This window comes from Gadus macrocephalus, chromosome 6, assembly GCF_031168955.1.
Source record: "Gadus macrocephalus chromosome 6, ASM3116895v1".
Lineage (NCBI taxonomy): Eukaryota > Metazoa > Chordata > Actinopteri > Gadiformes > Gadidae > Gadus > Gadus macrocephalus.
Window position 1 is genome coordinate 21,356,185 of NC_082387.1, and position 26,057 is coordinate 21,382,241.

The 26,057-nt window shown below is 48.4% G+C and overlaps 3 protein-coding genes across 3 annotated transcripts; 1 reads left to right on the plus strand and 2 right to left on the minus strand.

The window, feature by feature from the left end:
* The first annotated feature begins 91 nt into the window (after window positions 1-91).
* On the plus strand, window positions 92-12,304 carry adamts13 (ADAM metallopeptidase with thrombospondin type 1 motif, 13). The gene is made up of 29 exons (XM_060054971.1): window positions 92-289; window positions 789-864; window positions 1,003-1,145; window positions 1,340-1,423; window positions 1,549-1,673; window positions 2,047-2,193; window positions 2,552-2,686; window positions 3,158-3,308; window positions 3,417-3,521; window positions 4,043-4,191; window positions 4,345-4,411; window positions 4,947-5,073; window positions 5,221-5,369; window positions 5,497-5,617; window positions 5,831-5,911; window positions 6,080-6,261; window positions 6,500-6,656; window positions 7,300-7,429; window positions 7,594-7,773; window positions 8,099-8,297; window positions 8,561-8,657; window positions 8,741-8,870; window positions 9,197-9,379; window positions 9,563-9,767; window positions 9,936-10,326; window positions 10,442-10,585; window positions 10,829-11,008; window positions 11,449-11,624; window positions 11,794-12,304. The coding sequence occupies exons 1-29, from the start codon at window positions 209-211 to the stop codon at window positions 11,941-11,943; spliced, it is 4,245 nt and encodes a 1,414-aa protein (XP_059910954.1). The 5' UTR covers window positions 92-208; the 3' UTR covers window positions 11,944-12,304.
* Window positions 12,074-22,864, minus strand: zgc:154046 (Carnitine O-acetyltransferase-like). Its single transcript, XM_060054972.1, has 14 exons — window positions 22,698-22,864; window positions 20,881-21,159; window positions 20,216-20,334; window positions 19,079-19,132; window positions 18,816-18,984; window positions 17,712-17,886; window positions 16,762-16,940; window positions 15,138-15,238; window positions 14,904-15,023; window positions 14,549-14,671; window positions 14,298-14,433; window positions 14,126-14,188; window positions 13,902-14,039; window positions 12,074-12,791 (listed from the first exon to the last, which is right to left on the minus strand). The coding sequence occupies exons 1-14, from the start codon at window positions 22,722-22,724 to the stop codon at window positions 12,576-12,578; spliced, it is 1,899 nt and encodes a 632-aa protein (XP_059910955.1). The 5' UTR covers window positions 22,725-22,864; the 3' UTR covers window positions 12,074-12,575.
* Window positions 22,865-23,270: 406 nt separating this feature from the next.
* On the minus strand, window positions 23,271-24,562 carry LOC132460013 (immediate early response gene 5-like protein). The gene has a single exon (XM_060054973.1). It carries the CDS (start codon window positions 24,398-24,400, stop codon window positions 23,498-23,500), a length of 903 nt encoding a protein of 300 aa, XP_059910956.1. The 5' UTR covers window positions 24,401-24,562; the 3' UTR covers window positions 23,271-23,497.
* Between the last annotated feature and the right edge of the window lie 1,495 nt (window positions 24,563-26,057).

The window sequence follows — 26,057 nt, forward strand, 5'->3', positions numbered from 1 at the left end:
CAGAGCTAAACAGTGCAACAATCATTGATCCCCCTACGCCTCCTCCCACAGAGACATGATGTGTGCCAGTTGTCCATTTTGGTCCCAGTGTTGACATAAACCTTCCCAATACCTCGGTCCTATCCAGTTGAATAGTGAGGACCGCATACTGAGGACACATAAGGGCTCACCGAGCGGAGTCTAACCAGGAGGAAGTGTGTGGGGGAAAATGGTGTTTATGAGGTGGTTCTATCTGCTACTGCTGTGGCCAGCCTCTGTTGTTCTGCTGAGGCCTTCAGTGTTTCAGGAGGTATGTAAAACACACTGGATAGACCATGGTGACGTGAAATACTGCTGATCCCATCTGAAATGATAAAATTGTGTGTGTGTGTGTGTGTGTGTGTGTGTGTGTGTGTGTGTGTGTGTGTGTGTGTGTGTGTGTGTGTGTGTGTGTGTGTGTGTGTGTGTGTGTCTGTGTGTCTGTGTGTGTCTGTGTGTGTCTGTGTGTCTGTCTCTCTGTCTGTGTGTCTGTGTGTCTGTCCGTCTGTCCGTCTGTCCGTCTGTCTGTCTGTCTGTCTGTCTGTCTGTCTGTCTGTCTGTCTGTCTGTCTGTCTGTCTGTCTGTCTGTCTGCCCGTCTGTCTTTCTGCCCGTCCTTGTGTGTGTCTCTGTGCTATGTTTGTTTCCATGTGTGTTTGTGTGTTTACTGGTTCACAGCGAAACATGAAACGTTAAATAGTTCCATTGCTGTCATTAATGCAATGTATCCCAAACATTTTGTCGTTTGTGTGTTTGTTTGTTTGCACTTCAGAGGTCCCGTCCCCAACCCCACCAAACAGCCAGTATTACTCATCCCAGCGCTATGCCTGCTACATCCAGCATGCATGGTTAGTGTCACTGCAATCAGCCATCCTTTGCACAAATAATCCATTCATTCCTTTTTCTTCAATCTATTGAATCAAATCTAGTGTTGTATCTTTCACCGTCGGCAGTCCCTGGTCAACACAGTGAACACTCTCCCCCAGCGGCCCCGGGGCCGAGGCGCTGGCCTCGGTCCTCCCCCGTCCAGGACACCACCCACCTGGAGCTGCTCGTGGTGGTGGCGCCCGACGTCCAGCACGCACACAAGCAGGACACAGAGCGCTACGTCCTCACCAACCTCAACATCGTACGTCATGCGGCGGAACGTACCGAACGAACAGCAGCTTGTGTTGTGCTGATCTGGGAACAGCATGGGATTTAGGCCTCCTCATGCTATTTGAAGGGATTGAATCGCTCACAGAGATTGTCTATATGGGATACTAGCGCTACATGGGACTAATGCGAAACTAATCTAATAGTGAGGTGAACGTTTGCCCCCAGGCCTCTGAGCTGCTGAGGGACCGGACCCTAGGGGCCAACATGAGGGTGCACCTGGTGCGCATGATCATCCTCTCTGAACCAGAGGTCAGCAGCTCCTACTGTACCTGGACTCTGGACAGGACGTCCACAATAGCCTCTATCCCTACTTTCCGTCTCCGGCACACAGAGCCCAAGCACGTCTCTCACGCCGTCTGTCCGTTCCTCCGCAGCCCGAGGTCCAGATGTCCTCGGACATCTCCGCTTCTCTGAGGAGCGTGTGCGACTGGGGCCGGAAGATCAACCCCCTCAACGACACCGACTCCCTACACGCCGACCTGCTGCTGTACATCACGCGGTACGGTCCCTCGTCTCGCCACACGCTCGCACACCGTCAACAAACGTATGGTAAATAAATGGTAAATGGACTGCCTCTATGTAATGCTGTTCTAACCAGTAGCCACTCAAAGCGCTTTACCATATTGCCTAACATGCACACGTTCACGCACACATTCACCGTCCGACGGCGGAGTCAACCATGCAAGGCGACAGCCAGCTCGTCTGGAGCTGTTAGGGTAAGGCTTGCTCAGGGACAACTCAACACTGAGCTAAGAGGAGCCGGGGATCGAACTGGCAACCTTACTGTTAGCAGGAAACCCGCTCTACCTCCCGGGCCACATGCCGTCCCACAAGGTCCTAGTCACAGGCTGATGTTTTGGGACGTGCGACAGGTACGACCTGGTCCTGCCCGACGGGAACAAGCAGGTGAGGGGCGTTACCCAGCTGGGCGGAGCCTGTTCCAGCGACTGGAGCTGCGTGATCACCGAGGACACAGGCTTTGATCTGGGCATCACCATCGCACACGAAATCAGTCATAGGTATAGAGCATCAGCCTTATGATGGGTTCAAACTAATACTATACAGACACTAATAGATACTATATCGACACGAATAGATACTATAGATACTGATACTAACAATAAAATGTGTTGGAAAGGTGAATGTGTATTTTTCTTTAGTTCTTTGAAGAAAAAGTTCACAGATCACATACAGGCTCCTCGTTATATTTCTTAAGAAAACAAACATTATATGTGATTAATTATGAACAGAGACATAAGCTATTTCATCCAATATATCTTACAATTCTTGACATGGGTCGCCCCAGTTTGAAAGAAATTTTGTCGAAAACGGTAATCCTTACAGTCTGAAGTCTTCCCTGTTTTTCCCTCGCCCCAGTTTTGGGGTGAACCACGACGGTGTGGGGAACACCTGCAGCAGGAGCGGCTTCATGATGGCGTCTGACGGGGGCTACAACAGCGTGGACCTCACCTGGTCCGCCTGCAGCCGGCAGCAGCTGCTGGCCTTCTTCAGGTGCCCGTTTCCTCCCACCCGTCTGCTCGCTCTGGCACAGCTGGGCCCAGAGGCGGCCAGCTGTGCACAGCTCCACATCACACACACTGCTGAGAGGGCTGATGAGCCTCCTCATCTGATCACACGTCCCCTGTAGCAGGACGTGTGATCTGGAATCTGTTCGTTTAGTTCCACCAATGAATATGTGATTTCCCCCTCAAGAAATGTTGTGCTGTTTGTAGCTCAGTGTGTATGCGTTTGTGTGTGTGTGTGTGTGTGTGTGTGTGTGTGTGTGTGTGTGTGTGTGTGTGTGTGTGTGTGTGTGTGTGTGTGTGTGTGTGTGTGTGTGCGTGCGTGTGTGTTTGTGTTCGGATAGTGAATATGTTGTGCACTGTCCTTTCAATTATTTCAGATTATTTTATGTTTCAGTTTGTTATATCAGTTTTATTAGTGTTTAAAATTCTCTTAAATATGGTGACATCTTGCTGTTAGGGAAGGAAAGGCCCAATGTGTGAACGATCCTCCAGCACTGGGAAACTCTCTGCAAGACTGGAAGCCGGGCCTGTACTACGGCGTGGACGACCAGTGTAGGATCGCCTTCGGCAACGGGGCCAGAGCCTGCTCCTTCTCCAACCCTGACCAGGTACACACGGGGCAAGCATGCATGGGAGCCACTGGCTGGCGTTTTCAAACGGGGAAGCCAACCAACACATAGATGGTACTTGGTTACAATGCATGTCTCCGTGGCCAGCCCCCGTGTCGCGTCCTATCCTGTCACGTCCATGTTGGCGACAAGAGCTCCTGCAAACGCCTGCTGGTTCCTCTGCTGGACGGAACCGAGTGTGGACCGAAGCAGGTAGGCTTATAGCTCTGTCGTTGGTCCACTGTAGCCCTACTACTGAAGAGACCTTTGATAATGTTAATAATGGTGCTGCAGGGCTCTCAAGTCTCACGCATTCGGCGTGAGACACACGCAATTCAACCCATGCACACGCTCACATGCCACACTTCGTATTTCTCACGCAGAGAAATGACCAGGATAACGCCCACCAATTTGGGCCGCTATTTAACAGTGTTACAGGTAGGAATCAAATGGGTTTCCCGTACGTAGGGTAACCAGACGTCCTCTTATTTATACAATCAAATTATACCTCTTAGTTCTCACCTGCAGCACCAGACGCTCTGTAGCTATCACATGTAACTTTAACACAAGGGTGTTTTCGAAGTGCTCAATCTTCAGTCCTATTTCCTCTTTTCAGAATCTCATTTAGAAAAACATCATATTTGAAATACTTTTAACGTCCTGTACTCTGTGTTGCGCCACCAACGTTCCCATCTGGGACATCTAAAGTCCGTCTCCTCTCCTCACTGTACCAGTGGTGCCTGAAGGGCCGCTGCGTGGCCCCCGACGAGCTCAGCTCCTCGGTGGTCCACGGGTCCTGGTCCAGCTGGTCCGAGTTCTCCCCCTGCTCCCGCATGTGCGGCGGGGGCGTCAGCCATCGCACACGAGACTGCAACAACCCCAGGTACGGAGAACACAGCCCGGCTGTGAGTCACACCATGAGTCACACGCGAGTCGGTACGCGGTAATCAAAGCCCATTGGACCCAGTCTCCTCCATGTGAAAGAACAGCCTTTGTTGTTGTTGTTGTTGTTGTTTTTGACGTTGATATTTCCCAGACCTGCGTTCGGGGGGAAGGAGTGTGAGGGCCCGGACGTGGAGGCTGACCTCTGTCACCGGCGGCGGGTAGGCTCATGTTCCTGGGGGTTTCTGGCTCTGTTGTTCACAGAGGACATCCACACGATAGGTCAGCATTGTTTGTTTACCCTGCAAATCATTGATCCGTGCAGGCGCCAGGATTCCCTGGTCTTTAGCAGAAGGTCGACCGGTTTGTACAGAAAAGCCTCGTCTGACAGAAACCAGAAGCGCTGACTAATAACTTGGCAACCGCGACACATGTTGCTTGGCAATATCAGTTGCTTGGCAATATCAGTTGCTTGGCAACAACATCTCAAAAACGTCCTAGACCGATCTTGAGAGAGAGAGAGAGAGAGAGAGAGAGAGAGAGAGAGAGAGAGAGAGAGAGAGAGAGAGAGAGAGAGAGAGAGAGAGAGAGAGAGAGAGAGAGAGAGAGAGAGAGAGAGAGAGAGAGAGAGAGAGAGAGAGAGAGAGAGAGAGAGAGAGAGAGATATTTGTTTATGCTGTAACATTGATCGGTCTCAAACCATACATGTTGCAATGACCTTACATTTTGTATTCTCTATCTTCCCCACCCGTACAGCCGTGTGCTGGCACCCAGCTGGGCTTCATGGCCCAGCAGTGCTCCCAGACGGACCCCCAGCCCCTCGCCCTGCTGCCCAACCCTGCCTCCCTCTACACCTGGCTCCCCGCCGTTGGATTCATCACAGGTGGAGCCGCCGCCACTGTCCACATGCTGCCTCTTCCTCAGCACGTACTAGACTCTGTCGCCCTGGTCCAGAGTGCTGTTGTTGGAGCTTCAATACATTTACAGCACATACGATTCTTCTTTGTTGTTCTGTGTGTCTCATCACCAGGGGATGAGCAGTGCCGCCTCATGTGCCAGTCAGAAGGGGAGAACTTCATTGTGAGCCGAGGGTCCCAGTTCACAGACGGAACGCGATGTGAGAGCATCACGCCCGCTCCCTTCGGATCCACGGCGGCTTGTCTCAGAGGAAAGTGTCAGGTAGTCACACTGCAGCACAGCAATTACCTTCTGTTCTCATGGTGAGGCGGGGCGCTTGTGCGTCATCATGGTTGATGATTCACACCTTTTTGTTTCCCTTGCACCCCCGTGTCCCCTTTTCAAAAAGCTGTTTGGCTGTGATGGAGTGTTGCATTCTGGGAAACTCCATGACGTCTGCGGAGTGTGCGGGGGAGATGGCTCGTCCTGCCGTCTAACTGCTGGCTCGTACAGAGCGGGTCAGGCCAGAGGTAGCGCTGCTGTCTGCTGACTGACAAGGCCTGTTTTTGTACTGTGTCCCTCCCTATATCCACTTTCTTAAGGATGTGTTGGATAGCCTCACTCGCACCCTTATAGGGGTTTCTGTGTCAGCAATTGTGTTCCCGATAACAATTAAAAAGCTAAATACTTTCAACAGCTTCATGCTCCCACTCATTTTAAAACTTGCTGCTTTGTTTCTGCAGAGTATGTGACCTTTCTTTCACTGCCCGTGAATGCAACGCAGGTGCTTATTGTGAACAGCGCGCCAGTCTTCACCCATATGGGTGAGTACTGGGGCTTTTTGTGGTGATATCAGGGCCTGTAATTGCTGGATGTTTTTATAGGCACACTGCAGGATTCGATCCGGCAACCTCTGGATCAGAAGCTATCACAGCAGAGCATGGAAAACCAAATGACCTCAATGATGCTAATGATGTCGTTCATCTTCCCAGCTGTGATGGTGGGAGATCGCTACGTGGTGTCGGGGACAGGCAAAATGTCACTCAACACCACAAACCCCTCGCCGCTAGATGACGGCCACTTGGAGTTCCTCATCTATTTGACCCCTGACCTTCTGCCCGAGAGGGAGGAGCTGCTTCTGCCAGGGCCAATAGAACAGGAGACTCACATACAGGTATTGGACCACAGATATACTGATCAGAAGATAATGAATAGTTAGACTCAAGACCTGCCTCTGTGTACAGTGTGTCAGCTGAAGCGTAATTTTTTTTAAGGAGTTAAACCTTGGACAGACATGCCCACATTTATATGTGGAAGTGATCAACCCAAAGTAGAGGTTGAATCAACAAACGCCCAAGGAAGCTGTGGATAAACTAATACTGTGAATCAACACTTAAAAAATTATTTTGCAGGTCTATCGTAAATATGGAAAAGAATATGGGGAGAAAACCAACCCAAACATAAGCTACCGGTTCTACCTGCCAATCAGAAATGAGGATTTGAAGGAAACCAAACCCCAGGGAGAGTGGTCCATCTCCAAGACCCCCTGCTCTGTCACATGTGGCTCGGGTGAGGTCACATCTGTACCCTGGTGATAGCACATCCTGCTACTGGTGAAGTCACATCCTGTTACCGGTGGAAGTGCTCTTAGAAACTCAAATAATTTAATAAAAAGAAAAAGAGTATTTTACTGAAGAAAAAAGGAAAAGCCTGGTCCTCCTTCGAAATTTCCCATGACCAGAGCATGCTAAACCACGGATAAATCTTACCATTTAAAGATGGATGCAGCTCAGATCCCAGAAGGATTTCAAGAAGGAACCTCATAAACTGGAATAAAAAATTTAATATTGAAAAAGTATACTGATCAGCTGATCAACACTGATCGTCCAAGCATGGACGTTGCTTATCATTGTCAAAATAGAATAATTGTCTTGTCTCAAAATACAAAGTTGCACTCGGCTGGTCTTTCCCTCGTATTCGTTTAGTGTCCCCAACCTGCCAACCCGCGTGAGCTTGGGGTCTTGGGAGGAGGGGGCAGAGACGACCCTCTCCAGTAATGTGAATTTGGACTGCAGTGTTCATTTTAAATGCCCAATGTCAATGTTACACACTGTATCTTTAACCCATAATGCATGGAGCTGATACAGCCCTGGACACGTGCACTACCTGTTCAAATGGTTCGTCCTTTCCCCTTGTTCCTGCGTCCCCCTAGGCACGCAACAGAGCTTGTTTGTCTGTGTAGATGAAAGCACCAAGGAGCCTCTAGAGGAGATCCAGTGTGCTCCTCTCCCTTCATCTGCACCTCCTCAAACACCCTGCAATCTCCCTGCCTGTCCACCGAGGTCATGATTCCAATACGGTTGTCTTTCATTGTCTGTGATTGGTTGTCTTGAATTGGATTCCTGCCTTTGTATTTGAAGGGTGTTTTGTACATAGAAGTGCCATACCTTTATATATCTCCCCCTTTTGTATCGTTGTATATCAGGTATAATGTGATGCATTACAGGTGGGAGGCGGGGACGTTTGGCCCCTGCAGCGCCTCCTGTGGTGGGGGTAGCAGAGTGCGCCCTGTGAGGTGTGTGCGAACACAGGGAGGAGCCGTTGCAGATGTCCCGGTCACTGAATGTCTGTCTGATTCAGCACCACACGCTTCTGAGGCATGCAGCCTTCAACCATGCCCTGCAAGGTAGACATCTATATATATGTATAGATATGTACCTAATTATAGGCACACACACACACACACACACACACACACACACACACACACACACACACACACACACACACACACAGACAGAGATTGAGAGAGTGAGAGAGTTAGAGAGAGAGAATGAAATAGAGAGTGAGAGTGAGAGAGAGAGAGAGAGAGAGAGAGAGAGAGAGAGAGAGAGAGAGAGAGAGAGAGAGAGAGAGAGAGAGAGAGAGAGAGAGAGATTTGGCCCTCTAACCAATGCTTTTACCATCCAATGAAGCATGTTTAGTGATCATTCAAAGCCCTTCCTCCCCAGATGGCTGGTGTCAGAGCCAGGACTCTGCTCGGCGGTGTGTGGGCCAGGGTCGGCCCAGCGGAACGTGTCCTGCGTGCGTCCGGAGGAAGGTCAGGAGGTGGCCGTTGATCATGTCCTCTGTCAGCAGCAGGTCAAGCCCTCGGACCTGGTGCCCTGCGTGGTGGATGTGTGTCCTGTGGGCTGGGACCGAGAGAGGAAGGTACACCACAGGGCCTTCTTCCAAAGCTTGTTCAAAGTGTCTCTTGTGAAGGTCACCTATGGTAATCTAATTATAGCAATTGGATTAGTAATTTTAATTATAGTCAGGTTTTCGAGCTCTACTCCATCCTTGCACGATGAAGATTGGTTTATAAGAACATATTCTGAGTACTACTTCTTTAGTACTGAGTACTGATATGTTGTTATCAATCCTCCCACTATGCATCACTAAAGTCATGTCTGTGTGTTTCTCCTGTCACCCAGGAGGTGAAGGGCTCTGGTTTGATGCCGCGCTCTACCCAGGTTCCTGTGTATGTGTGGAGCCCTGTGGTTGGTCAGTGCTCCAGGAGCTGTGGCAACGGTGAGTTCCGTCCGTCTGAATGTTTGTCTTCATTCACAAAACACCTCTGGTCAAGTCCAAACCAAAGCCTTCCGCTTGTGTAGGAACCCAGCCGCTGTGGTTCTCCTGCGTGGACCACCGGACCACACAGGGGGTGCCTGAGCTGCACTGTGAGGGCTCCAGCAAACCGCCACCTTACTTTGAGGTGTGCAACACCGCCCCCTGCCCTCCAGTGTGAGTAACTGCACGTGTTTGTATTTTACAATGAGAATCAATATAAATTAATCACTATTTCAAATGGATCCATTAAATGCACTCAAACAATCTCAAAACCGAATATATTTAGATTTTGTAATGTTTAAATCCGATGAAAACCAAGCAAGTGATTAGAGATTATTTGACTATCAAGAATCACAGCCCACAACGTGCTTTGATTGCTGCTGTTTCCATTCTCCAGACAGATTCTTCTAACCCTTGCTCCTATCAATTGTTCTCCTATATCCGTCATTTAAAAATTCTTGAATGTACCTGAGGTTGGCTCTACCTGACCTGACCACCAGGTGGCGCTCCAAGCCAGGTGTTTGCAGTACGACCTGCGGCGGGGGCTTGGCCAACAGGGTGCTGTACTGCACCCGGGCCTCGGACATGGGTGTAGAGGAGGAGATCGTCGAGGACGGGGACTGTGCAGCCTCTACCAGGCCCCCAGCGGTGGTGCCCTGTAACACACACAGCTGCCCTGCAAGGTGTTGTTAATGCGACATGCACACACATTCAAAGTCCCACCAACACACACACACACACACACACACACACACACACACACACACACACACACACACACACACACACACACACACACACACACACACACACACACACACACACAGCAGTACTCTCGGGGACGTTACCCAGCTCTTCACGCCCAGGTGGAAGGTGTTGGGTACCCAGTCCTGCTCGGTGACGTGTAACCTGGGCGTGGCCCTCCGGACCGTGACCTGCGTGCAGTTCGTCCACGGCAGGGAGAGCGCCGTCCCCGAGGTGCACTGCCACGCGGCGGTCAGACCTGCCACAACAGTGCCCTGCCTGGTCCAGCTGTGCACCTTCAGGTGGGAGGTCCAGGAGTGGAGCCAGGTACGCCCCCCCTTGTAGACCACACCTGGTGTCCATGTCTTGTAGATTACAGACGTGGACGTTCAGTCCAATGAGATGACGGTGACTACGGATGAGAATGTATTTTTGATCTTTCGGTGGGGAGCTTTCCATGTGGACCGATGAGAGGGTCTTTCTTTTGTGTCCCAGTGCACGGTGTCCTGTGGGTACGGCATCCAGTCCCGTGGGGTGTCCTGCATGGGCCCCTCCAGCACGGTGCCCCTGACCCCTCTGCTCTGCATGCACATGCCCAAGCCCATTACTATCCGAGGCTGCGACACAGGGGCCTGCCCTGCCCGCTCGAAGCTCACCTCCACCCCTTCAGCCTTCGCCAGCACAGCCGCTACCTCAATCGCTGGCCGGGCGGAGGCCCCTCCCAGGACGGAGGATCCTCCCAGTATAGAGGCCCCTCCCAGTGTAGAGGCCCCTCCCAGGACAGAGGCTCCTCCCACTATAGAGGACCCTCCCATGTCTCTCTCTCCAAGTTGGACGACGGCGCCGCCCAACGCCACCGCTGCACCCGCCGCCACGCAGCTGACCAGTCAGTCGTCCCTCAAACTTAATTCACTCATTCACTCATCATGAGGAGGTTAGCAGAGCGACGGCGTTGGCCGTAGAGGTGACCGTACGCTGGATGTTGTGTTTCCTGTGTTCAGGAGTATGCGGGCAGTTACTGCTGGAGGAATCCGGCACGCTGGACTTGCGGCATGCGGTCGGAGGCTGCATCGTGTCCATCGGCCGGCCCCTGGATGAGGTCATCCACATCCATGTAGAGTCTGCGGCGTTGAGTTGCCAAAACAGTACGTGTTGGTCAGAACAGCTCGCTGGTCTATGGGTGCACGAGGAGAACTACTACTTTCATTGTTTATCCAAAGCAGCTTTATGGTGAGGATAAAAGCAATGAAAACACCTGATAAATATCAGGTCAACTACAAAGAAAGTGCCTTAGGACCAACCGAGTCCATAGGATAGAGCAGCTGTTTTGAATGCATGTTGAATTATGAGTGAGTATTATCCTGTGAATTGAACACCCTCTCCTCAAGGGGAATCTGTGCTCTTCTTCGACCGTCTGGCCTTGGTGAAGAAGTGTGGGCAGATGCAGGGCCTCGAGCTGACCACCAGGGGCAATGTGCTGCTGCTGCGGCAGATCCTGATGAGCGTCGGGAAAGGAGCTCTGCTCTCCTACACCTCCCGCAAGAACTCCAAGCGGGGCCACCACCAGGGTACGCTAGTGAGCAGCTTACTAATTCGGTCCGACGTGCTTGTATCTGAATATGAGAAGGTGTCATTCAGGAGTTTAGTGGAGGGAAGATTCGCTTTACGGTGTTTGGATAGGTTTCGTGAGATATCCCACTTCTGGAGGCTCACACTAGCTTCAAGTTCAATGCAATGTGTGGCCGATTTGATTAGAAACGATATACCAAACACACACTAACATAAACACGGAGGCACACACACACACACACACACACACACACACACACACACACACACACACACACACACACACACACACACACACACACACACACACACACACACACACACACACACACACACACACACACACACACGGTTCAATGCAAAGTGTGACCATAAGAGATGCTGCCCCATTTATATTAATACATATATCATATACATATCCCCTGGGTCTCTCCCACAGACTGTGACGTCCAGCTGTTCTCCTCCAGCGGGGTCTTCCAGAACCCCACAACGTCCAGCACTAACCACACCTGCCGGGTGCTCATCAACGGACCACCCTCGGCGAGGATCCAGATCCAGGCCCTGAACATCAGCCCTCAGCTCCTCGCCAGCGACACCCAGACCACCTACGTCACGGTACCTCCTGCTGGGTCTCCTCAACGGGAGTCTCCTGAAGTTAGAGGGCCACGCCCGGTCACGTGGATCGTCAGATGAAAGCGATTGTTATTGGTGGTGGAGTTTATGGACCTCTGAACCCCTGATCATGTTTTGATTTCCATCCCCTGTTGTTTGTTGTCGTCCTCAGATCCAGGACATTAACGTACTGAGGACCACTGTGTTTAAGGGTCCTCAGCTCTTCCTCTGGCGTTCCTCAGGGAACATGGCCGAGGTGGAGTTCAACGGAGACTATCTGCACGCCACAGGAAGCTTCAAGGCCGAATATACGTTTGTGTGACTTTTATACCAGCTGTGAAGAAAAACAATCGTTTTTTGTGTATTTTTGGAGCTTTAAATTTCTCAATATTTCAAGTTTTGTGACTTGCAACATAAGAGGGTACTTGTGAGAGATTCAATGAACGGATCGGTTATTTTTTTATGACCACGCACATTTCTTCAACATTTATTGCTTAATGTCAGAAGCAAAACAATCGCATGTTACATTCAGAAGCACAGTCGGTTCAGCACTGAAATAGTCAATCTATTTTCTGCACAGAAAAACAACAATAAGTAATCTATATATATATTTATCTGTTACCTCTGTTTTATTAACACTCAATGAGCACTCAATCTAAATATAAATATCAATAAGAAAATAAGCTCGATTGTCATCATCTCTTTCTATAATTAACGCAGTGCATTTTTGCGGGTGTGAATGGGGGGGGTAATAGAACCGTAGACCCCCTCCATAACAAAGTGCCCTGGGTTCACCCTCCTCAGGGGAAACACTTCACCCGTACCCTGCAGTCCCCATACCTCGTTCCCACCAGCGACGGCAGGCCTAGACGTTAACTCCGTCTTACAGTAAAGAGTAGGGACACCGGGGTCCACCACCACCGGGGGTCCTGTGACCCCCTCCCTGTGAAGTCTCTAGGTCGCAGGGGCCTCCAGCAGGTCCAGCAGGTCCCTCATGTCCAGGAGGGCCTTCTCCACCGCCCGGCCGTACTTGGCGGCGTGGGTCTCCTCGCAGCTGTTGAAGGCGGTGATGGCCACGTTGATGTGCTCCTCCATGGGGTTGTAGCACACGCCGTAGCCGTCGGGCACCATGGGGCCGAAGCACATCACGCAGTCCGTCTTGGAGCCCACCTGATGGGGACACAGGGGTCAGAGGTCATGGGGTCTACGTCCGTTTAGGCTCTAGCTGCAGCTGATTCAATAGCATGTCCCTGGACATGCAGATTAATATTGAGGGAGTACATTAAGATTAATTTCAGGTCAGTTTCAATAAAAATTTATTACGAGGATCATCATCATCTTCATCATAAGGAGCAGCAGCATTATTATTATAAATATAAGTTTGCATTTCCTTAGCCTCATAGCATAATTGCCTAAGTCATATTTGAAGGTTTATCTTGTATTTAGCATAAAAAATGCCTGGTGATTATGGAATGAAAAAAGCAATCTGATTGGCTTAGGATGTAGCCAATGAGACACAGTGAATCAGCAGCGTTAGGAGAGTAGAGTTGGGTTCGATATTACAAAATGGCCCAAATATGACTTAGGCAATTATGTTATAAGGCTTACGATATGCGTTTGAACATAATGTCAGCCATTGCTTTGGGTGGGCATCCCGCTTGAGACAGTAGGGTTGGAGTTGATCTGGGAGGTTTCTCAATCCAGAGTAACGCCTCGTGCCCACTGCACCGTCAGTCAACGGACGTGGGAAGGCGTGGCTGACGGATGGGGGAGTAGTCTTTGCAGAGGCAACCGTCAGCCAATCAAATCGCTTCGCCGGGTTCTTCCCGCTTCTTCCTGCTTGTTGCGAGGCAAGATGACCCGCTTTCCCGCTTTCCAGTATCGTCAGAGCCCGAGTCGCGTCACAGTGCTTAAATTTGCATACGCGATCTGATTGGATGACGGATCCGTCGCGGCCGAAAAAGTTGAACATTTTTCAACTTTTTGACGGTGGCGAACGCTCCAAGTCAACGGACGGATCCACAATGCATTGCGCGACCGTCCCCATTCAAAGTCAATGGGCAACGGACAACTGACGGAGGTAGTGGGCACGGGGCGTAAGTGCGCAGACACACCATCATCGAGACATCATTAGACATTCGTGTCTTCCCATCTGAGGACCTTTCTGGCTAAATCCAGGGGAGCTTCCAGCCACAAGACGGCTGATCCTGCCGGTGGCTGGCTAGACACACATCTCCAACCTCACATGAAACGTGAAGAGCAAGCAGCAGTATCACCCACCTGACTGGTGGACAGGTGACAATGCTGAGCCACAGCGTAGGAGGTGTCCATGAAAATCTCTGGCATGGAGGTGAGGTCCTCGATAGCCTGCAGCCTCAGCCCAAGAAGGTGGCGGTCTATGGCTAGACCGTAGATTGCCTGATCAAAAACACGTAAAACAGAAGCGCTGTAACGTCAACTCAGTGACTCGAAACGTGGACATTGGTGTCAGACCAAGGCCTTACTTCTTTGGTCGTCTGCCGGTGGGTCTGAACTGCTTGGCGCATCAAGGCGATCTTCTCTGTGTTCTGTTGAGAAGCAGGAGAAGGGGTCATTGAATGGAAAAGGGAGGGAGGGAGGGACTGGATTTGGTCTGAACATCCAGGTACTAAAACAGTTTGTGTTGCTCTACCCCACCTGTTTGTCTGGATCATCCATGGCCATCACAAACTTGGACAAATCCATCGTCGTCGACCTGATGGCATCCGTTCTCCCGTATTTAAACATTCGTAAGGAAGCACTCTCATAGGTGGAGCCGCACATGTTATACATTCTGCAATCAAACAAAAAGAGTGTGACTTTTGGTAGAACTTGTGTTTAAAGAACATACAACCAATAGACAGTGATACTGTTGTAGAAAGAGGTTCAGAACACTGCTTTACTCTCACCTAAAGTAGGCTAGTTGCAGCGCCAGCTGTACAAACGCATCAGGACTCAGCTTGTGTCGTTTTGGTACGTTTTGCCCAAAATGTGAAAACACGAGAACCTTCACATCCAGGTCATGGACCATCCTACCAGAGGAAAGAAGACATTTAATGAGGAGATTCACGGAGATGACGAATTAACCAACTCATTCCTGCGTCCAACTCATTCCACATGTCCACATACTTGGACCAAAACCCACCACACACATGTTAACATACTGCAACTATAACATGTGAACCCCACATACATGCTCACATACTTGGTCCACAACCCACCACACACAGGTTCACGTACTACAACTATAAAGCCTTCAAGTACATGTTCATGTTCTGCTTGGCGTTCTCGATGTCCCTCTTGACCTCTGGGGTGATGTTGAAGCGCAGCTTGAGGGGCATGGAGAGGGGCACCATGGGGGAACGCAGCGTGTCCGGCTGCTGCCTGGGGACGAAGACCGCACCCAAATGGGTTAAAATCACGCTATTGGAAAATCTCCGGGGACTTCTGCAGTGGTAACGGGATGAAAGGGCTAATGCTTGAAACATAGTGACTCACATGTACTGAACAACGTAGTCGATGAGGAAGACGATGGGCGGGCCTTCAGCGGGGGAGTGCTCGTAGACCAGGCCACATGTTCCGTCCTCCCCCACGATAAACTGGGATGGTATTCACAAACGCACGCAAGTAAGTATTTGTTATTATACACTTATTATACTTATTATAATACACAGTTACAAAGTGCTGCACATTCACACCTACTAACGCCAATGAATAAAAGAACAACGTAGTAACAAAGCACAATGAGACAGAACAAATTCAAACAACCCAGAACTAAGGTTATTGAGTATTAGTCTGTGCTCGGAGCAGGGGATGGATGAGAGGTGAAGAGCTTAACAAGGTGGGCAAGGTCATGCAAGGCGAAGGCTGGCGTTTTTGAACCTGCTGTAAGTGACCGAGAGCAGCTTGACTGACGAATGCAAAAAGCGAATCACAATAATCTAAATAAAAGTGTTTATTAATAGTTCACATCCGTAGGAGACAGGATAATTCAGATTGTAGCAATATAGGAAACAACAGAACGAAATATTCTGTTCAAAGCCGATTACTAGATTCTTAGCAATAGAATGGATATGCAAGTGAAATGGACAAATAATGCATTAAATCCAATGTAAAATAATAAATAGGTTGTTGATGAAATAAATAGACCTACAATGTTTATCATTTAGCAGATGAATGCTGTAGGTAAAATTTAAAAGCTATATTCGAGTCTAATTTGTAAGAAATTACACAGCCACCTGTTAGCCATTAGTCTGTGAAATGCTCTGTGGAATATATGTTCTGGTAGACTGTGCAGTAGGGATGGGCAAAAACTATTATTTTCCAGGAATCAGTTCTTTCAGTTCACTTCTATCACGATTCGTTCAATTTGATTCGTTCGTTAAGTCAGATGGTCTGTTATGTCATTTGGCAGGGAATCAGAAATTATGGAATAAATGTTAATCACCAATTCACCATGCATGTAGCCTACTACTTTTTAATGTTCTTGCGAAATAACCCATGTTAAGTGTAAATATTAAGCATATATTAAGCACATACGTGCCTTTTTATCATAAATATCCTTAAGACATAATGGGGTGCAGAATTAAATGGCGTCTTCCAAGTTTCGCTATGAAGCAGTGAAGCACGTAAGCAAGCAGCAGCAGCACCATTGTGCGAATTCCCTACTTGACCAAACGAGAACGTTATGGTAGTAAAAACAATACTTTATTAAAGCAAGCAATTGTGATGTAGAACAAAAGAAAAAGAAAACATAAAGTGCTTGCATGATATTGAAGCCTCCAGCTGTTTTGGGATTCAGTTTTCGTCGTTCCCCTTCGAGATTCGTTCGTCTGACCGAATCGTTTGCGACCGACCCATCACTACTGTGCAGGCCTATTTAAGAGCCAATCTAGATCTCACACCGCTTCCAGCTCATTCCTGACCAATCAGGGCATCTCTTCCCTGATAATGATCCCTGATTATCTTTCCTCCATCCATATACTCCGTCCCTACACTCCAGCCCTACCCTCCAGCCCTACACTCCATCCCTATGCGCCAGCCCGCAGACAGAGCTTTGTGTGAATATTATCCCCCCAGCACCTTCCACTGAATGTCATTCTGAGGTGAGCCCGTCGCTGACCTGCAGTGTCTTGTCGAACCAGCGGTTGCCGCTGTTCCAGCGCGCCCCCCCGCCGTGCAGCATCTGGGCGGCCACCCGGCTCTGGTACAGCTCGTCAGACACGCGGGGCATGGGCGCATCCAGACACACGCTGAAGATGCTCTTCTGGATGGCGCGCACCGACTCCTTGTTCGTCTTGTCTGCAGTGGACAGCCGGTAGGTACAGAGGGTCAGCCATTGGGCCAGGCTGTGGTTATTGCATACTACAATGATACTTTTTAAGAGCTTTTCTAATATAATCGGTCACATAATGTGCACACTTATTTTATGTTGTTCGTCCTCTCGCTTAATAATATTTCCTAGCATTGTTTAGCATCTTATCGTAGCTCGCTTTGATTTATACGGAGAATGGGTTAACTGAGCGAGCACTTGGTTCTATGAACATCCTTACTGTACCGACAGCAATATATTGTTGCTCTTTCTTCTGACAAATGTAATTATTGTAAGCCACTTCGGATACAAGTGTCTGCTCAATGCCCTAAATGTAGATGAGTCGTTTATGGAATAGGGTAGTTATTTGCGCTTCATAGATCAACCTTACAGTGCTTCTGAAATGTGCGACCTTGCTAATGGTGCTAAGGGTGCTAACGGTGTTATTTGATGTAAATTAACTCCACACTCTTTGTCTTTCGGAGCGCACAACCGTGAAGAATTAAAAAGTTAATTGCAGAGAGAGAGGTGTTGGTCTGCGGTCTACCCCTACGATAAGCTTCAGGCGGTGGCAGGATTTGAAAAAGAGAAAAGCAGGGTACAGTTTTAACCGCGGCCGTATCTAGGACACAAACGCATGAAGGCATCAATCACGGGCGCCACAGAGTTCAATCGCTTCCATATTTCAGTCAAACACCTGTACGGCTCGTCCCAAGGTACCACCCCCGCACACCTCATCCCCACCCCTAGCCCAGCCTCACCCTTCATGAGGTTGTTGTAGGCCTTGCCCCAGGTGTTGCGGTGCTGAGACGTCAGGATGCCGATCGGCTCCTTGTTGGTCTGCAGGGAGGAGTTCCAGATCTTCTCCAGCTGCATGTAGATCTGGTCCTCCGTCAGCGGGGAGCCATCGCTGTTGTACACGTCCAGCACGAAGAACTGAGGGGGGTCGCAGTCATTGTGGCGTCATACAACGGCTCTTCTTCATCTCAGATAGAGCAGATAATAATCCACACGCCAGATAGGATCTGTGTGGACGTTGTTTTGTTTGGGGGAGCAGGAGGGACTAGAGGACAGGCTGTTTGACCCCCAGCTAGGAGTTTCTGGGTTCATACCAGTCTGTCGGTGGTCTTGCTGTAGCCCTGACCAGGATCCCCAACCACTACCTGCTTATTCTTTATATGATTATGTACAGTGGTAAGAATAAGTTTATGCACCCATGCTAAAGTTGAGGAAAAGAGAAATAAAAAAAATCATCTTTTGGAAATTGATCTTAATACCTTAACAAAACAAATGAGGAAAAATACAACCTTTTAATTTTCTTTGTGAATGAATAATATATCGTAAATAAATAAGTGTTCTTCATTAAAAAAAACAGGGTGGATAAGTATAGGAACCCCTATGTTAAATTCCCATAGAGGCAGGCAGATTTTTATTTTTAAATGCCATTTATTTCATGGATCGAGGATATCATGTATCCTGATAAAGTCACCTAGGCCTTTGGAATTAAAATAGCCACACATCATCACATACCCTTCACCATACCTAGAGATGGCATGGTTCTTTTCAGTTAGCCTAGCTATTAGTTAGCCTAAGGATTTTTCAATGCAAATCAAACCAGCTAATAGGCTAACTGAAATAAAACCATACCAAACTCTAGGTATGGTGAAGGGTATGTGATGATGTTGGGCTATTTTTTTATTCCTAGTTTTAGTCTACTTTAGCATGGGTGCATAAACTTATTCTTACCACTGTATACTGTATCTTAAACCAATAGATCATGTCAGTCGGATGGATCAAAGCATTGCCAGATTCCCAAATGTCACATTTATTAAGAATAATAAGGAGAACAGCAGCATTTGGTGTACCTGGAAGTTGTGCACCACGGTGATGTGTGTGGGCGGGGAGGACTTCCCACTGCTGTGGTTGGCGACCGTGTCTCTCTTTGGTCCGGGGACCCGGCAGGATGAGAGGATCTGGTAGTACTGGTCCATGCACAGAGGCTTACCACTCAGGTACTCCAGGGGCAAGGTATCGCTGGGACACAGACCCTCACGTTATTCAGGGCTCATGTTGGGCACCAGTGTGTGTTGGGTGTATTTATGTTTATGTTTTTGGTTGTAATACATACCTGTCAATCATCTTTTTGAACTGCAAGATGCCAGTAATCAATTTTGCAGCAAACCTACCAAAGATTAAATTATTAATAAATATTATTATACATCATAAATATATATATAAGCCAGAAAGAAAGACAGAGAGAGACAGGGGAACATCTTCAGTAATGAATGAGCTGGGCATCATATTATAAGATTCATATTAATAATATGTAAGTATTAGTTGCTAATGGTATATTCAAGGTGGAAATCAGAGACCGACTTGCTGGCGTTTAATATGTCCTGTGTTGTGTTGCTATGCTGTGCCACATTGTTCATAGCATATCCCACCGGTCAGAGTGGTCAGAAAAAGCCCAGCCATGTTTACCAGCTGTGAAAGCGCTGAAAATAGCCGGCGAGAGGAACAGGATTAGTCTGCGTGAAGGTTGACGCGCAGGTCCAGCTGATTCACAACCCTGGAGCATGAATCACACCAAACGTAAACAGCGCCTCTCTGGCCCTCTGCTCTCAGCCAGCCCTCGTCGTTACCTCTCAGCACAGCGGCCTCCCAGAGCACCTCTCTCAAGGGCAGCAATGCAAACAAAAGCGCGTGTGCTTATGCCTTTTGTAGTGGCGCTCCGAAGTTGCTACAGTGAAAAGCCACCGTCCCTCCCGGCTGAAAGAGGGCTGAGCTCGACACACCTTTCTTGTTCAACCGCGGTCACGATCATCGTTTAGAAACCAAAGTAAACTTAAATCTTTCAGGAGGGAATCAACCAGAATCTCAAATCGTATAATGTCAGTTTTGAATGCAATTGAAATTAAATATGATTAATTATTCAGTGTTAAAACGGTTATTTGTGATTGATGTAGTGATTGTGTGCGTGTGTGTAGGTCTGTTTCCCTTCAATCCACTAACAGCTAGGACTAGCTCTATAGATTGTTACCGCCACCATATTTGGGTCTAATTTGTCCAATCATCTTATTCATTCATTAATTCATTAGGCCATTAAATCAATTATGTCTATAATCTTAATCAAATGTGAAATAATAATTCAGAAACATTAAAATAACCACAAAATGATAGTGTTAAACTACAACCCAGTTAAACTACAATGGCTTTGGGTTTATGTGGTGGTGACAGGAGCCCTGCTGGTATAGGGGTCCCTCACCTCATCTGCCCCTGGCGGTCGCGGTACTGCATGCGGGGAAGCACCACCCCAGGGCTGGTGTACACGGCCACCGGCATGCGGCAGTCCAGATAGGCAGACTGCATCCACCACTCTGAGAGCTGGGGACCATTACACACAATGAACACACTTTTTGCAAGGCCTCCAGATCTCTGGTACTACTATCTGCTGTCTTATAGTTTTTTTATATTTCCTTGAATAAATTCATTTTCAGTGAATTCAGATGAGTTAGGAATCATGTGAAAAAATACATGGTGGTGGGCTTGATGGGGGATCAAACCCAGAACCCTTCCCTGATGTTCCTTGTTTAGATCCACACAACACACACACACACACACACACACACACACACACACACACACACACACACACACACACACACACACACACACACACACACACACACACACACACACACACACACACACATCAAATGTATATTAAAAAAAAATAAAAAATAAAATTTTTGCAGAAAACAACCAACAACAGAATAGGAAATATCAAACCTGAATTCGTAGCGTATTCACAAACATACAAACTGTTTCAGATTCTAGTCAACGCAAAGGGGTTCCAATATTGTACACAACACACACACGCACACACACACACACACACACACACACACACACCCTATACCCTACACCCACCCAATTCTCCGTCTTCCTGGCCCTGCGTTCCAGGCTCTTCTGCAGCCTCTCCCCCACTCCTCCCTGGAGGAAGTCGGCCACCAGTTGGCGCGTGTGCTCCAGCTCCTCCTCGCTGACGATGGGCTCCAGCATGGCCAGGTAGCGCTCGCATGTCTGCTTGAGCGGCGGCACGGGCAGCCTGGGCAGGTCCTCCTGGGTCACCACTGACCTCTCTGGGACGTGGTGGACCCCCACCGGTCTGAGCCGGCGCGCTGAATGCCCCCCCAGGCCCGGCCGCAGCTGTGATAGATAACAGACGGGGGGGGGGGTGGGATGAGTGGGGCTGCAGCAAAGGGTTTGTTTCTAGGGTTGATTATTCTGTCGGTTATTTTTATGCGTCTACTTCATAGAGCTTTGGTAATGGGCCAGGTCACCCACGATCAAACATCACTCTCTATTTTTTTTTTTTTGTGATCTGAAACTGAGAATAACTCATTTTGTCAAATGTCTGTGTTACCATTGATTGCTATATTTTAAAGAATTGTTTATCAAGGATATAAATAAATAAATTGTCTTCTCACTTCTTACTTTTCACTGTAAAATGATTCATAAAATAATTTGACTTTTTGCCATCATTATTTGGCTATGTAGTTTGAAGATGTACATCCTGATATATTACCAAGTCACCTTACAAAAGGCAGGTTCCTGTTCTTCTACTCAAACTGTCCACAAATTGTTGGCTCCGATCATCTGCAGGCCCATCGATAATATCCGAGGCTTAAGCTCACTAATGGGATAGAAGGGTGCCCTAAATACGCGTTATGAATCATTGGCATTACTTTATACGGGCATAATCTTCCCCCGATTGCGGCATGCTGACATAAACACAAGTGAATGCCTAGCAGTCAGCTGAAGGCCTCTTGTTTGTTCTGTCAATAAATACAACGTAATGGCGCGTTTCCACTGCAGGGTGCGGAACGGATCGGATCGCAAAGGTGCGGGTCGGGTCGCGTTTCCACCGCCAAAAGTGTGCGTGACCTGGACCTTGCCGTACCCGTTCCGGCCCCATTCTCGGGACTCCTCCGTTGCGGTACCCAAAACGAGACCAGACGCCTGAAAGGGTCCCGTGAAATTCTAGCTACACCCCCCCTCCGTTGATTGGTCGACAGAATCGTCACTTCCGGGTGACGCGGGGATAAAAACAAACAAACAGTAGCCTCGAGGTATTATTCTTTACAATTAACATGTCGCGTAAAAAGCTTGCTTGGGCGAACAAGGAGGTGGAGACGTTCGTCTGCATTCTTGGGGAGGAAGACGTTGTTTACGATGTTTACGTAGCTGCCGCGGCGATCGACATCCGGCCTACCACCAAGGGTACTGTCGGCAGTGGAAACGCGACCTCGGAACTGAGCTGGGCTATACCGCCCCCTCCCTACCGCACCTTTGCGATCCGATCCGTTCCGCACCCTGCAGTGGAAACGCGGCAATAACCGGACCGTAGCAGTCATCCACATGCGCTTCAGAAACTCAGCAGTCTGGATGCTGGTCAGGGCATACACCCAATGTGGATCTGACAGCAGTCTTGAACATACTATCGCATTGCTATTCGGGCTATGTGTTCTGTGGCAACGATCACAGGGGGTGACAGGGTACCCGAGTGCAGAAGTGTTCAATCGGTCGATACATTAATCGATACATGGGTGAAATGTGTGTGTACTGTGCAGGGCTCCTCCCCCTTTTAACCTCGAATCCTCATAACAAACCCCCTCCTGCTACTAACACTGCTAGGGCAAATAAACGAACCAACCGCCTCAAACATTCACGGCGTGTTCACTTACCGCAGCGCGAACAAAATGTCCCAACATGTCTTCAAAAGGACGCACTTAGGAGGTGGGTCTCGTGTGCATGTTCTGAAGCCCCGGCTGACATGTCTCAAGGACGACCGAGCAGAATAGTATCAACACCAGGGTTGTGTCCTGTCTCCGCCCCCTGAGGAAGGATATGTTGGGACGAGACGAGTTCACTTCACTCATGCTTCCACTATGAATATGTGACTACTTTGACGAGGTGTGCGACGGAGATTTTGGTTTTGTGTGTATCAAATAAAAACATGGCTTTCAGTGAACGTGCGCAAAGTGCATCGACATGTCAGTATATAGGCCTACTATTGAGGGATTAAAAATCAGCTCTGTTATAAATATGGGGGCACTCGTTAAATATTGTGGGTGGGTGTACATTTTCGTGTTGTCCACATGATGGCGCTCGTCCAACACCTTCAAACATGCATACAGGCTACAACTGTGTATATAGTGCTATGTGAAATAACCCATCGTCTTCTTCACTATATACATGTTAAACTCAGACAATGATCAAATTAAACATTCCAAACAAATGTTTCACACTTGGTCCAGTTTATTTTTAAGTATCTTTTATTGTGTGGCAAATCAAAGGCCAAGTGGAAATGAATGAGTATGAAAATAGTAGCCTTATGTGCAAAAGTAGACTCCAGCAAGGACACGATCACTCTCAGAACCACAAGTCACCAATACTGTTCAACGGCACACAATATGGAATTGCAGTGTTGTGTTTTAATTTAAACAATTGTAAGGAAACTATACAAAATCAAATATCTGACACATCAAAATGCTTCAATTGCTCTCGTCCAACCACTGCCCGATAACAATTTCTGTTTTAGACATATAGTTTGAGATGCGAATATCTGCTCAAGGTCCGTATGCTGCCAACTCATGAACTCAGACAGTCCTCCGGAGCCCAGCACAGAGATGATGTTGGATATGTTTGCGCTGTCCAAGTGTTCCGAATCGGACTGCAAGTCTTCATCAGTCCGCGTCCTCTTGCTCGGCAGCGACCCCAGGTCGGGCAGGTAGAACTCAGGATCAACAAAATAATAACTTGTGTCTACTTTACGCTTTTTACTGAAGCACTGCGCGCCTTGGGTTGGTTGTTTTGGTTGCGCGCAACAGTCAGAGTGGAAGTATCCGTTCGTGACGGTGGTCACCACATGCGTGTCCAAGTCGAGCACGGTCTTTTGGTTGGACTGCGTGTGAACTATCGGTAAGTCCCAGGAAGACTTCTCCGCACTACAGCAGCTCCAGCAGGCATCGGACACCATGACGTCCGACGAGTCGGTCACAGAGACCAAGGCGCAGGCTGCAGGCGCCTCTTGGTGCGCCACTTCTGCAGGGTGGCCGCTCGGCTGGTGCGCTCCGCAGTGCCAAGTGTCCGAGTCGTGCCCGCCAAAGTTGCAGTAGAAGTCGTCAGACAACTCCGTAAAGCTCCCGGACAGCTCGAGGTAGTCTTGCTCTTGGCACGCCGTGGATACATCCTCGTAGTGATGATGCTGATGTGTCTTTTGTATCGGAGGGAAGTTCTTGTTCACGTACAACTGTCTGGCGTTGTGGAGTACATACGTTACCAGCAAGTTCTTGTGGAGCTTGATGCCTCCTCTCTGCGTCCTGGAGCTTTGGATTTTCCTCAAAGAAATGGAGATCAGGTTCTGTGCGTCAAATGCGCACTCCATCCTCAAACGGTCCACCCTTCTTCCTTACTTCCTCAAAGCACTTATTTCTATACCCCGGTAAATGTGTACGTTTAGTTCGAGGGATTTCTACTTGGTTCGAGCACACTGTGCGCAGAGCGCTCCATGTCTTCCCAGTAAGGGCATGGATTCGCAACTCTCATCTTTCCTCGCCACGCCCTCGAGTCGACAGCGTCCAATGGGAAGGAGGCGGTCCGTCTGTTATAGGCAAATCTCACTACAAGCCTCATTCACGATGCATGGAGGAGTTGTCATGCTGCATTTCACAATGTGTCTGCATGGTGTGCATGGTGTGCATGGCTTAGTCCTTGCAAAATAGTACTTAAGTAGGATGGAATATAATATACAAATTATATTAGCACACAGCACACAGTACAGCATATGATACAACCCACAGATATTTCCATGAATGTCGTCAAGATCAGTAACAAGTTGGGGGTCTATGGGTCTATGCCAGTTTTATTTCCCGTTTCCACAAACACACACACACACACACACACACACACGCACACATACACACACACACACATACAGACAAAAACCCGCACACACACACAAACACACACATTAACACACATTCATACACACACACACACACACACACACACTCACACACACACACACACACACACACACACACACACACACACACACACACACACACACACACACACACACACACACACACACACACTTGTAGCGCATTGAATCCAACTCCAGCATGATGTCATTAGAACAAACACTAATAAATGAAACTCAAGGTGAGAGCCAGGTGCCCACAAAGATCCATGCCACACATCTATTTGTGTGTACACACACACCCAGACGGCTGACATCATGGCTGACTCCTCATCCTGACTTTGAATCACGTCCAACGGGAGAAACAGCAGGAAGGATCGTTATTGTTGTCATCATTATTCTCACCATAATGTCTATGAGGATGTAGGGTTCATTCCGGCATGGCCTGCTGCTTCAAAGCATCTCAGTATGTTCAGGAATCTGTTGGAGGGGATTTGGTTTCGGCCTGACAGGACCTCCCACGCAATTTAATACAGTGTCATTTAAAATAGCTAACGGTTACAACACTATGGTATCCTTCTATATCACAGCATTCTGCCCTTAACATTTTCATTGATGAACCCTTTTGGACCGAGGATAGCACGGGAGAAAGCAACTGTGTGTCATGGTAAGCAATGTCACAAATGTGTCCAACACCTTCTTTGGTGTCCAACGTGTTTACTGGTGCATATTGAAGTTGTGTGACTCAACTGTACTAAAATATGCCATGTCTGCATCACACCACAAAAGTGGAGCAATCCCTACAAATACATATGGCATGTGTGTGTGTGTGTGTGTGTGTGTGTGTGTGTGTGTGTGTGTGTGTGTGTGTGTGTGCGTGTGCGTGTGCGTGTGTGTGTGTGTGTGTGTGTGTGTGTGTGTGTGTGTGTGTGTGTGTGTGTGTGTGTGTGTGTGTGTGTGTGTGTGTGTGCGTGTCAGTGTTTGTGTTTGTGTGTGTCATGGCATTGATTGCATTATTATGAAACAATTACGAAAACGAAAAACTTGATTTTCATTGAGAATCGTCTATCAGAATGGTTACCAGAATCCTAGTTGATCGAAAGTCAATGGTTTGTCTCCC